At 43.1% G+C, this 13293-nt stretch overlaps 1 protein-coding gene across 1 annotated transcript in view; it reads right to left on the reverse strand.

Annotated features, from left to right (window-relative positions):
- LOC127479047 (neural-cadherin-like) overlaps positions 1-10307 on the reverse strand; it is a 61220-nt gene extending 50913 nt beyond the window's left edge. The window contains exon 1 of the mRNA XM_051805530.1: positions 9290-10307. Within this exon, the coding sequence (XP_051661490.1) occupies positions 9290-10307 (1018 nt within the window). The remainder of the gene's footprint in view (positions 1-9289) is intronic.
- Between the last annotated feature and the right edge of the window lie 2986 nt (positions 10308-13293).

The raw sequence follows: 13293 nt of genomic DNA on the forward strand, positions 1-13293 counted from the left end.
CACCTCTTTTAACTTTTCAATAGATGCAAAAACCACAGGCCCCCTCAGCAAAGTGATTTGGTAAAATCAGAGTTACTGTTCATCCAAGAACATTCCTTCCAAGTCCACAATACAGACAAGCCCATAATACAGACAGGATTTGTACAACATATAAAATCTTCCTAGGTTAAGACAAAATTCACTTTATTGCAAGGAAGTCACTTCTCCAAGAAAAAGCATGAAAACCTGTTATTTCAATGCCTTTCAGAAAAGGCACAGTGCAGATCCAGGGTAGTGTCTAATTCCAGCCTCCCACTGGATTCCTTTCTCCAAGTCTCCACAATGAGCACACTTTTTGCACTGAGAGGCTTTAATAAAGACAGCATCAAATATATAGGAGAAAACATAACATTTTATATTAACTATTCAAAGTTAGAAATCTACCCTTTGGCAAGACACAAACCACATCTGTGTAATAAAATAAACTGTTACTATTAACAGCAACCTTAATACTACTATACTGTGAAGAACACTCTTCATCCAAAAAGTTGTAAAGAATTTCTAATAAAGGGTGTCACAAGCTTGTAAAATAATTACCATTTTTTCACATCAAATTTAAGATATATAGAAAGGAACTTAGTATTAAGAATGAACAGAAAGCCCTCTCAAAATCATGAAACTCTTGGACAGTCCGAGTTAAAAACTTGTCAAAACTGAAGAACATACTGGAAATTACAAGAAATAACCACTCCAGTTTTTTCACGAGTTCTTTATGGCTTTACTGAATCCAGGTTTATCTGAAAAAAAACTCTTTTGTTGGTGTTCACCACTAATTTTCCAGGAAAGGGTTTCAACAACCAGTAACATGAACCAGCTCCTCCAACCTGGGATCGCAGCTGGGCTATAAAGATTCACTGGGCTGCACACAGATACTGCAAACTAATAAATCCTGTCATTTCAGACAGCAACTAGGAACAAAAATATTCTCCCACCTACCAACCACGTTACTCCAGGGGTGGCAGGAAGGAGGAGAAGGATTTAATACTTAATCATTCAGTTAACAGCAACTTTTGAAGGTTACACTGGTTAAACCAAGCCTTGAAAATCATGCATGCTGAAACTGTCCAACTGCAATTTCAAATACTGTAGGTCAGAGTCGCCTCTAAACCCATCTCTTTTCACCATGTCAAATTACAAAAGATGCTGTCAATCTGTGAAATCCAACGTATTCTCAGACTTCTGATTGCATTAGGATTATATGACTGTCTTTTCTCTCAAAAATCCAATGGATAACTCTATAAGACGAGACTTGAAAAATAAAATCCTTATATTCATTAAAAATGTAGGCTTCTCTGCATCAGTGTAATTGATAAAACTGACAATGCCAGACATTCTGATTTAAAACATCTGACAATAGAGAATATGTAGTTGACTGAACATGTCTCTACAATTGTGGACAAACATTATACGTTCCTTGAATGTACTGAGGGCAGAGGTATTATATTATCATGATTAAGCAATAATGGGTGAGAAGCTAGGTTGCTCCTGGCATTTTCAGGTCATTTCAATTTATTTTTAAAAGAAGATTATGAGAGTGTTAAAAGTCTTGCAAGCCTTGAGGTTAATACTGGTATTACGTACTGCTCTACATCTACCAGCAAATTTAAGTATTCAAGTTGGTATTTTTGGGTTTGTGTTGGTTTTTTTGTTTAAGTTTCTCCAATTTCTAAGACTTTTTCTCTAAATAGACAAATATTCTTTGAAAACTCGGGGGTGGGGGGGTTGTTATTTGTTTGGGTTACTGCAAGTGAAATATTTTGGGGTTGCTTGAGAGGATGTTGCTGTTTTGAAGTGGCTTTGCAAATACCATACTTTAGTATTTTAAAACCTCACTCTATAATATGTCTTCATGTAAAATACCTACTGACTTAAAGTTTGGGAAGATACATTTTCAGAAAAAAAACATCTTAAAGCCCTAAGCCTCTAGCTGCAATCAGGAGAAATCTCTTTTCCCATTTTCAGACCATAACATGAGATAGAAGCTACCGGTTATTGTACCCAGTCCTACTGTATATCCTTCAAAGAAATAGGACAGTTATGCACAAACATTTCTCTACTGCCATTTCTGAAAATTCCTGAGGTATATGATGGGCTACTTTTAAGTGCAGTAGTTTGCTCATTCATAAAACATAAACCTTCTAAAGATATAACTTTGATGGGCTCAAGCTGGGGACAGTCCACATTCCCTCCTAATATGCCTCATCTTTTCTGGAGATAGAATAATGACAGTCTGGCATGTCTCTGCTCCTTACCATCATATGGCTTTTAAAATAGAAGTTAAAGCAAACCAGAAAACAAAAATAAAGAAAGCATCAGAGGAGCTCAATGATCATGGCAGAGTGGTTCTTAACATGGTTATCACCTTAATGTATTTTAATTGGTAATTTATGTTATCAGAGACTTCCCAGTGTGGTATCCATCTGCTGGGAGTGGCAGACAGAAAAACCAAGCATGCCCAGGTAATGAAATAATAATCACAACAGACATCCTTAAATAACAAAGCATGTGTCTTAATAAATGATTGTTGATTGCCAAAAAACATTATCATAAGAAGAGATCCTGGCTAAAGCAGTAGCAGCTACTGGGCCACTGTAAAATGGGAAATTCTCTTGAAATTTTTCCTTAGAATTTCTTGGGGAAAATCTAAAGACAGAAAAAAAAAAAGGATAAAAATGCCACTACAATCAGTAGCCTCACCAACAGAGCCTGCTGTAATTCCTTGGATCATTATGGAATCACAGAATGGTTTGGGTTGGAAGGGACCTTGAAGGTCATCTCATTCCAACCCCCCTTGCCATGAGAAGGGACACCTACCACTACACCAGGTTGTTCCAAACCCCTTCCAAGCTGTCCTGTATGTTCCATAATTTATTAGTTCTGTCAGATTATCAAATTTGTGATGAAGTTTAGTTAGATCTTGTTCATTTCTTTTGCAGAAACTGAATGCTTGAGATGATAAACAGCCAGAAGATCTAACCAGCTTTGGTGTTCAAGCAGTCTCACAAAGGTATTTTTAATCTGACTGACTGCAGTAGAAAGCAGATCATTTCAAAACATTCAGACTGATCAAACAACAACACAGTGCTCTAGAGCTTCCCCAGACATTCCTTTCTACCACGAATCAGTAACATTCCAAGCCTGTAAACACCCATAGCTGTCCCAAATGCACCTACAATGTACATTCTCTTTTGACTTAACAGCACGAAACCCACTGCAGTTTAATGAAACCCATCTGCTGGATAATAGATGATGATTTCAACTTGAGCTCAGCTTGATGTGTAACTGTTACTATGGTTGTAATTCACAGAAGAGGTAATAAGAATTGTAAAAGGTAAAACATCATCCAGAAGCTACTTAATTCTTAGGGATGATCCCCCCAGAATCAATACAGCTAGTAAGGGACTAAGACTTCAGATAAAATTAAAACAGATGATCCTTGACTTCCAAGCATGAAATTCTTCAAGGTTGAATATATTACTAAACTTGGTATCTCCACCCTCTACATCAATTTAAATGGGAAAAACATACTTAAAATATAACTAAGTGCTGTTAACTGTCAGAAGGCCCTTGGTGAATCCTCTGACAAGAAAAAATGAGTGACAGGAGATTACAAAGCTAATGCCCATGGATCAAGTAAGGTCAAGGGAGCTTGAGACGACAGAGGATTAGAGACACGGGATCTTTCATGCACTACCCCCAAGCACTAATGGAATAATAATGGCTCCTTCTCAAATTAAACGCTACCTCTACGTTAAAATATTAATGAGTATGACAGTCTAAGAAATTTTACCTTCTGTTCACTGGGTACAAACTTAAACCAGTATTATGCTTTTGCTAAAAATGAATTGTGTTCCCATAAATTAAATGGGATGAAATCTGAAATGCCACAAAAAACGTGAGCACAACCATTGGTCCTTGCAGGCTGAAGAATATAAACCAGGGCTGAGTGATCACTGGGGTCACTCAAGGAATCTCCTCCTCAAGGACCATGTGCCAAAAAACACATTCATGAAGTTAAGCCCTGAAATTTTGGAATTCTGCTTAACATCTTGTGGCTCAAACTCACCTATGAGGTTTTCTTGGTGTTTCTCTTTCATTTGGGGTTGTGAAGTTTGTGTTTCAGTTTCTTTTAGTTAAAAAGTTTGTTAGTTATGAAAAATGTAAATACTGTCAGGCCATATTTCAATTTCAAAGGAGTGTTTTCATCTCTCAGGATTGATTTTTTTCTGTCCAATGGTAAGGCAGAACCTCAGAAACTTCCAGTGTCTGAAGGGGCTACAGGGAATCTGGACAGGGACTCTTGATCAGGAACTGTAATGACAGTTATGGGTAATGTGTACAAATTGAAGGAGGGGAAATTTAGGTTGGATATTAGGAAAAAATTCTTTACTGTGAGAGTGGTGAGACACTGGCACGGGTTGCCCAGGGAGGTTGTGGATGCTCCAACCCCAGCAGGGTTCAAAGCCAGGCTGGATAAGGCCTTGAGCAACCTGTTCTAGTGGAAGGTGTCCCTGCCCATGGCAGAGGGGATTGGTACCAGATGATCTTTATGGGCCATTCCAACCCCTTAACATTCTGTGGTTGAAGCTCTCACAGCTGTCAACATACAGAGAATGTTTAACACAAAGGCACACACATACCACTGCTGAAACTGCAAAATCTAACTGCCAAGGGGCAGCAAGGACAGGCTGGGCTGCTCTGCTGGGTATGGTGAAAGAAGAGTCAAGGGACCTCACTGTCACTGAGCAGGTCCTGAGACTGGTCACCAGACAAATCCACAGGGATCAGTGGAGCAGGGAGCCAGGTGAGCAAGGCAGTGTTGGAGCAGGGGAGGCACAGCCAGGCACAGAGCACAGCCCTGGGCAGCCCAGGGAAGGACAGTAGCTCGAGCACAGCTCCTGGGACGTGGGGCAGAGGCCACAGACACTGCTGGTGCCATCCACCTGTCTGATCCCAGTAGAGTGTCAGAGCTGGCTTTGAACCCAGGCAGCCAAACCCAGGGAGCTCCAGAACGTGTCACTGCACTCCAGGAGCTGACAATCCTGCTGGAACAGCCCTAATCTGACAGGGAACATCCTACCAAGTCTGTGAAAACTATCAGGCTTGACTGATTTGTGATCTCTATTTCTTTAAACTGACTTCTGCCTAGTTTTAAAGCTTCCTGCTAAGAATTCATGCAAGGAACTCACCTTAATTTGAAAATCCAGCAAAGGCACTATCTCCTCTCTCTTATCCAGGCCCCAAAATTGTTCCTCCTCCAATCCACATCATTAAAAAGGCACTTAGCACTAGAGGTCCAGACTATCTTCTTGACACTTGCTAGTAACTACTTACTGCCTCCAGAAAACATAAAAACTATAGTAAAACTAAGTCTACACAGTATCAAATAACCACAAAGTGAATAGAGTTAGTAACATACGATTTCCTCTACAGATTGCAGTTAATTTTACTGTAGCAGTAAAATACACACAATTATTTGTTATTTCAAAGAAAAAATAAATTTTAAAAAAGGATTGTTTTTGGCATCTACATTAAAAAACAAAATCACAACATTTATAACTAAATTATGTCCCATCACAAAGTAACAACAGCATGTAGCTGCACTGGTGATGACAATAATAATTGTAATCTGTCCACATCAGTACCATTAATTTTAGAGCTCAACTGCAGCTTTGCCAGAAACCCAACTCTGCATGCTGAAGAGTTGTTCATACTGCAAATTCCCATCAAAGCTATCTCTGACACAGGAAAATGTGTATCAGCACCAAACCTATGGTCTTCTACTAAAAAATTCTCCAGATACTGAGGAGTGAGTCTGTTCCTTTGGTGGTTACTTGCCAAGCCAAGTGCAGTGAGCTCAGATAAGCTCACACCTTCCACAAGGTCCAACTCAGTGAGAAAACACTTTTTCATGAACATGTGGAAGATCATCTGGATATTGAGACGCTGAAGGTCCGGTTGCATCTGGAACAGTATTTGCTTCTATGGAACACCAGCCTTGGACATGCTGCTGTGTTGATTATCCCACACAGAATTCAGAGGAAGTAAACAGAAAAGTATTTCAAATTCTATTTCAGCTGAAGCAGAAAAAAGAAACAAACATACAGCCTGTTACATACCCTTCGTACTCCTCTGAAGAAAAATTCAGGAACAGGACATCTCCTACACAGTCCCCTTTATGAACTGAAGAGTGGGGGCTGTCACATAAATGAGGAAAAAATACTACTGAATGTTGCCTTGTTGCCATATACCAATCTTCTTGTTACTATTTTGGGAATGCTCCATGGGGAGGAGGCAGAAATCATTTATTCTTCCTAGCAATGCATTAGGACCACTTGTGGCACAATGCTTTTAAGCATTCTTTACTACTTTAGGTAATGAAGTGCACATTACAAATGAATCACAATAAACTACATTGAAAAGATAAAGGGAAAGAGGGTAGACTCTATATGCTAAAGCTTTTAAACATCTTGTCTTATCCTTGATATCACTGCCTGGGTTGAAGAAGAGACTAATGACAGAATTAATTACTGGTTAATTTTCAGTTCTCAGTTACCAGGTGGCAAGAATTAGGGGAAAGTGGAAAAAAAATTAAAGAAATTAATACAACTTTATACCACTTGAACATAAATTGACATCTGACACCATAAGGTCTAATATTAGAGAACTGTAGCTGCTGGAATGTTTATAGTTACATACAATGTAAAGTAAGTGAACACAAATGTTAAAAGCAAAGTAAAACACCTGGAAAAAAATCTGAACTTGAATGTTTACTCACAAGAAAATTTAGTGTAACCATCTCTGCATTTTAATTCACCCTGAGAGCTCACTTCTGTAAATACTTTGTGTTTTCTCTTGGAGCTTTTGCTATATACTATATCTTCCTTATTTCAGACTATTAAAACATGTAGTTGTGCTAGTCATCTTTCTCTCTCTCTTATCCCATCCTTTTGGTTATCTTTTCTCAAATTACTGCAGTTTGAATTGCAAGAATGGAAAGAGACACAGCTTGCTAGATCTGTTTGAAAGTATTATGTTAAATGTATTTTAACTCCTACAAAATGAGAATGTAAGCACATTCAAAGTTTTAAAGTTCTCAATTCATTATTAACCTTTAACTGATGAAAACAATAGTATTAATAAAGGTGTATTTTGAATTTACTCTCCTTTAAACCAAGAAACTTAAAATCACCAGTATCTAAGGCATATCATTTGTACTGCCCACAATTAATTGCTCTCTACCTAATCTGAGTCAGAACCTAGTTCTACATATTTCTTAGAGATTTATTCTCTTACTAGTACATACTACTAACAGTAATGTGTCAAGCTAGTGGAAAATACTCCAAAGGTGAAAAAATCCCCCTGAATTTAAGTCAGAAGTTGTTTTGGATTATTTTTAACTGCAGAATTGCTTTGGAAATGAAACTCAGGTGTGACAAGCTTTGTTCCAGGCAATCTCAGACTTCCATATTCAGACTAGATAAGAGCCAAAACAATCACAAAGGTGAGAGTAGCAGTACCCGTGGGCTACCACTTTTCTAATATCATCATCTTGATCCTGACAGAGGGAGCTGCGACACCAACAAAGGGCTGACACCTGAGCTACCTGACAGAGTAGGTGAACATCCCAGCAGCACACTCAGATTGACCCGATGGATTTTGTCACTGCCTCGGAGTAATGACATCCCCCTTGGCAGGTAGCCTTGCTCAGGATTGAGTAGCGAGCATAGAGCAGGGAAAGCACTTGTGTTTTGGAAATTGGTCTATCAACCTCTTGGTCTGCAGCCAAAGCTCAAGCTGGAACACAGCACAAAGCCAGTGCGAGTGACTGACATCAACACAGCGACAGGCACAACAAAACCCAAGGGAGAAAGAGAGGAGGATCTGAGAGTTGCTCCTCGGGACCTGAGCGAAAGGAGTTGCTGCTGCAGCCTCCTGCAGAGGGGGAAGTATCCATGTCACTGAAACTGTCAGCACTAATTAGAACCCTGCAGGCACCCTCAGGGATTTAACAGACACCAAGGAATAAACTGCCTCTCACTCCTGTGGGCTGCCCCTCAGTCAGAAAACAGGCGAGATAAGGGAAAGGATCGCGTGGGAAGCTTTTCATCTCTCCCGCCTGCGCTGCTCTGTGGCTGAGGGAAACCACTCCAAGCAGCTGCACTGCTGAGAAGTTAATCGTTTTCACAACCACTAGAAGTCACATAATGCCAAACCCTTCCTAAACCTTTCCAAGATGAAATCAGGCCAAACAACTTATTTTCTGCTGATACGATTTTCTATAGGATACTCATCCTGGGCAATCTTCAGAACATTGCTACAATCACAAGTAACACGAAAATAACAAGACACGTGGTGAACATGCATAGACATTCACCATCCAGTAAATTAAAAACATGCTTAAATTACGCTGTATTTTCATAGGTGAAAAATATTTGCCAAGGTGGCAATTAAAAACTCAAAAAGGATTTTTGAAAGCAAAAGATGCTATCAGTAAATGAAATGAACTACTCTGCTTGAGTAAGAGCCTGCGAATGATGACAATTTAAGTCACAAACGTGCCATTTTAATAGTGCACTCAGGACTTCTCAGACTTTTTTTTTTTAAAAAAGCAGCCACATAACTGCAAATGCTCCATGTTTGTACAAACCCATCTTATACTTGTGAGTCAAACACACAACTTTAACAGTGACTCAAAAGCGAGTGGCTTCAGCTGCATGCTTCAAGTGAGGCATTTACAGGACGAGAACTATAGGGAACATTTTAATAGCAAACACCTGTATGGAAGAAGTGTGGCGTATCTAACATGCTGTGCCTTGGCATACAGGTCAAGGCACAGCATGTGGGTCCCTTCCAACTCAGAATACTCTGTGAAATATTACATATTTTCCACATCACTCATTAATGACTGAGAATTTTAACCGGTGAAACACTTAAACTCTGCTAACACCCTGGTGCTCCACGCATTGCCATCGAGCTCTACAGTTCACGCTCCCTAAGCCATGAAACGTTTCTTGTCACCTCCAGTGCTTTGATATCAACAACTCACAGATTCAAAAGACCAAAACTACATTCTACAACATAACGGCACGTGACACCTGACGCTACACCAGCGTTAGGTGCTGCTTGTCACCCGGGGACAGAAGCTGATGGGACAAGACCACTACTCCGAGTAAGTCGCAACTTCCCTCGCGGCCGCAGCCGCCCGTGCCCGCGGCACCCCCGCGCCCCCCGCCCGCCCCGCACGCACCTCTGCGCTCCTGGACGCGCACCACGATCTCCCAGGCGGCCGCCGCCTCCCTGTCCAGGGCCGCGCTCAGCACCACCTCGCCGCTCTCCCGCTCCACGCGCACCGGCGACTCCTCGACGGGCGGCGACAGCAGCTCGAACCAGGCGGCGGCGAAGCGCGCCGGGGCCAGCGTGGCCAGGCGGGTGCCCGGGCGGGCGTCCTCGGGCAGGGCGAGCGCCAGGGGCGCGGCGGGCGGCAGCGCGGCCCGGCGGCGGCGGGGCGGGGGCGGCGGGAGGCGCTTGGGCTGCGGCAGCACCTCCAGCTCCAGGGGCTCGCTGAGCAGCGCGGGCCGCCCGCGGTCCCGCGCGTAGAGGCGCAGCGGGATGGGCGCCCGCAGGTGGAGCAGGGAGCGCACCAGCACCACGCGCCCGCTGCGCGGCACCACGAAGAAGTGCGCGCTGCGCGGGAGGGCGAAGTAGCGCAGCTCCGCGTTGGCGCCCGCGTCCGCGTCCTCGGCCCGCGCCTGCCACACCTGCGACTTGAGCGCCAGCGTCTCCTCCACGCGGAGCTGCGCGGGGCCCGGCCCCACGAAGCGCGGCGCGTTGTCGTTGTCGTCCAGGACGCGCACGGTGAGCGCGGCCAGCTCGGCGGGCGCGGCGCCGCGGGGCGCGCAGCGCTTGCAGCACAGCGCCAGGCGCAGCGAGTACAGCGCCCGCGCCTCGCGGTCCAGCGGCCGCCGGGTGCGCAGCCACACGCGGGCCGTGCGCGCGTCCAGCGCCGCCTGGAAGTGCGAGTGCCCCTCGCCCAGCAGCTGCAGGTGCCAGCGGCGCCCCTGCACCTTGGCGCACCAGGGCTCGGGCCCCAGCCGCGTCAGCGGGATGCTCAGCCCGCGCACACGCGTGCCCGCCGGCCGGTTCTCCGCCACCTGCCCGTCGAAGGCGGGTGTCCTGCGCGGGGCGGCGCGGGCGGCGGCCGGAGCCCCGCGGAGCAGAGCCCCGCACAGCAGCAGGAAGCAGCCGGCGGTGCCCAGCGCGCCCATCGCGGCTCGCAGTGCGCGGCGCTCCCGCGGCGAGTGGGCGGGCGGGGAGGGGCCGCGGGGCAGGGCCGCGCCCGGGGGGCAGCCGGGGCCGCGCCCGCCCCCGCCCTGGCTCCTCCCGGCCGGGTGAGGGTGTCCCCGCCGGCTGAACTGCCCCAGTTACCCTGCTGATGGAATAATCTCCGCCGGCCCCCCACCTTCCCCAGGAGCCAAGTTCTGCGTCCGCTCACCCCGGGTGATGTCCTGCGGTCTGTCACGTGTGTCAAACAGGCTCCCCAGCGCTCTGAAAACATTTTATTGTTGATTTCTTGATAGCTACCTGTTCTCGATAGCTACCTGAGAGCCGGTTTTGCTCTCGGCTTGTACCTGAGCCTAAAGTCACATCCTTGGTCACAATTAATCAGCTCTCTAATGCCTCCCGATTTACGAAGGAAAAAAAATTCTAGGTGAAATGTAGCTTAGCTAGAGAATGTTTCTGGTTATATAAATAGCAAGAAACGTAATCCAACATTTATTCAACTCTGTTGGATTTTCACATAAGTAAAACTAAAAAAAAACAATAAAGCTAAATTTCACCATTAAAGTTAACTGGCTACATAAATCAACTATGTTGCAGAAAAAGTTACTAGATTCTAGATTTGATACTAGATACTAGATTTGAAGTTCCTCTTCAAAACAAAACTGTGCTTTCAAGAATAAAGTCACACACAGTATAAAATGGAATTAGTTATTTTTATGTAGTACACGAATAATTTAAGATTAAGAATAATTCTGAAATAAAAGAACGGCAAAAAAAATAAAAAATACTCCATATTCATCACATTACTCAAATTTCATGAGACTGAATAATGTTTAGTTTTCTTATGAACCAAACAGTGCATCTTCCTTATTCACAGTCCCACCCAAGACTGTGAAAAAGTTCATAAACACAGTATTGTACCTTTCTGTAAGTCTTTTAGAGAATCTGGTTGCCTTTTGGGGGATGTGACAGTCCAGTATCAAGTAGGAAGACTATGGGAGACTCAGAATTAAAAGTCCAAGTGCTCTACTATTACCAATGGGGAGTGACCTTCTCTATTTCATCCCACAAGTAATTAAGGAGATACCAATCATCAGCTTCACACATCAATATATTCTCTCCATTTATGCCTCATATCGAAATCTGTGTATAAAAGCAGCCTCCAATAAGGGATATCATCTTCAGGGCTTTTGTGGAGGCTTTTTTTTGGTCTTAAAACAGAAAATTTGTGACGTCTGTGGATTGTGTACAGAACAAAGGGCAACAAAGATTGGAACGGGATGGGAAGAACTCATAACTTGGTCACAAAGATTTACATGGCTCCAAGAACTTTCCCAAGAGTTTCCTAACTAATAGGATACTACGAAGAACCTACAACTAGTATTTGATCAAAATTTGATCAAACTATTTTGTGAGATCATTTTAATGAGTTCTGTTTTCTACATCCATGAGGATTTCTCTCTGTAAAAAACTGTGAAAATACACCAGGAAAGGAACTACACTGTGAACGGTCTTTCACTTCTGCATCAAAAATTCAACAGATAATTAATTTAGAAACCAATGTGGTTCCAACAGATTTCAAAGATGAGCCTCATTCATAATTTCAAATGCAGAATTCAACCTACATTAAAAAAAATGATGATTTAAATCAACATATAGACAGGAAACTGGGAGATTTCATAAAGATTTTTTAGGAAAAAAAATAGAGACTTTATACCATTGTTTGTTAAAAAAATAAAAGGATGGGGATTTTTATAGTTCACTGCCCTATGGTAATCGTAGACAAATACTTGAGGCTCTGTAATCCTATTACCAACTCTGCAACTTAGTGGGAATCTAAATTGGTGCCCTGGATATTGTATAGTCAGACTCCTTCTGACTTCAGCCCATCTCCAGAAATCCTGACCACATGGCTTCAGGTTTTTCACTTCACGAGTTTATGGAGATCTAGAGAGTATAATAAACTTTACACATCATTTACTTCTTTTTCCTGACTGGAACAGCACTCTCTGAGATTCCACCAGGGTTCTCTGAATGTCCCAGACCATTCTCCCACTTACAGCAACTTCCTCAATTTCTGTGCTCTAACTTTGGATTTGACAAGATGCACCAGTTCTTGTACTAATGTACAAATTCTTGTACTAATCCAAGAATTCTTTTCTTGCTCCTGACTTGAATTACCTATGTGCATCTCTTACTACAGTAACTTGAAGTTTCCCTCTTTTTGTTCTGTAAAAGCCAGGACTTACAACCCTCAGGGTCTCGTGCCCAGGCTGCACAGATCCCTGCAAGGCTGGAGTGCAGGTGAGCATCAATTCCAGGGATCTCACACGAGCACAGATATCTCCTGGTCACACACAGCACCAAGTACAAGCAACCTGCTGGTTACTGAGGTTCACCTGTGGGATCAGATGATGGCAAGGCCAAGACAAAGTCATTCTCTCTGCCAATACTGATGAATTCATATTTGGAAACTACAGAATTACAGTCTTTGTAACTCACTGATTTATACATTAATTTCAATTTACATATAAATGCAAATGATAAGTATTTGATGCAGAATTTGCAGCTTACAAATTAGAATGCTTTTAAAATATGAACAGGAAACATTCTGAGGAAAATCTTGCCTTAACCATATGGAACTGCACTGTCAATATTGAGGCAGGAGAGAACAGTGCAAGGCATTTTTCCTGGTTTACATATACCTTGTAGCTGAAGGGCAGGATGGCTTAGGGAAAAGTGGGACAATCAACTTTGCTTTTGATCAAAAGGCAGATATGCCTGAAGCAGTGAGTGCTCTTGACTGCCACATACTTTCCAGGAGAAGAATGGGGCTGGAAGTCCCCTAGGATCTTTTACTATAAATAACTGTAAATATATAACAATAACGGAATTAATCAACCCCTCTGGAGCAAGCTGCTCTGTATGTCATCTGGTGCACCTGGCAGACATTACTCTCAAGCACTAGTT

This window comes from Manacus candei, unplaced genomic scaffold (genome assembly GCF_025592945.1).
Source record: "Manacus candei isolate 608988 ecotype Guabito, Panama unplaced genomic scaffold, ASM2559294v1 h1tg000065l, whole genome shotgun sequence".
NCBI classification, from domain to species: Eukaryota; Metazoa; Chordata; class Aves; order Passeriformes; family Pipridae; genus Manacus; species Manacus candei.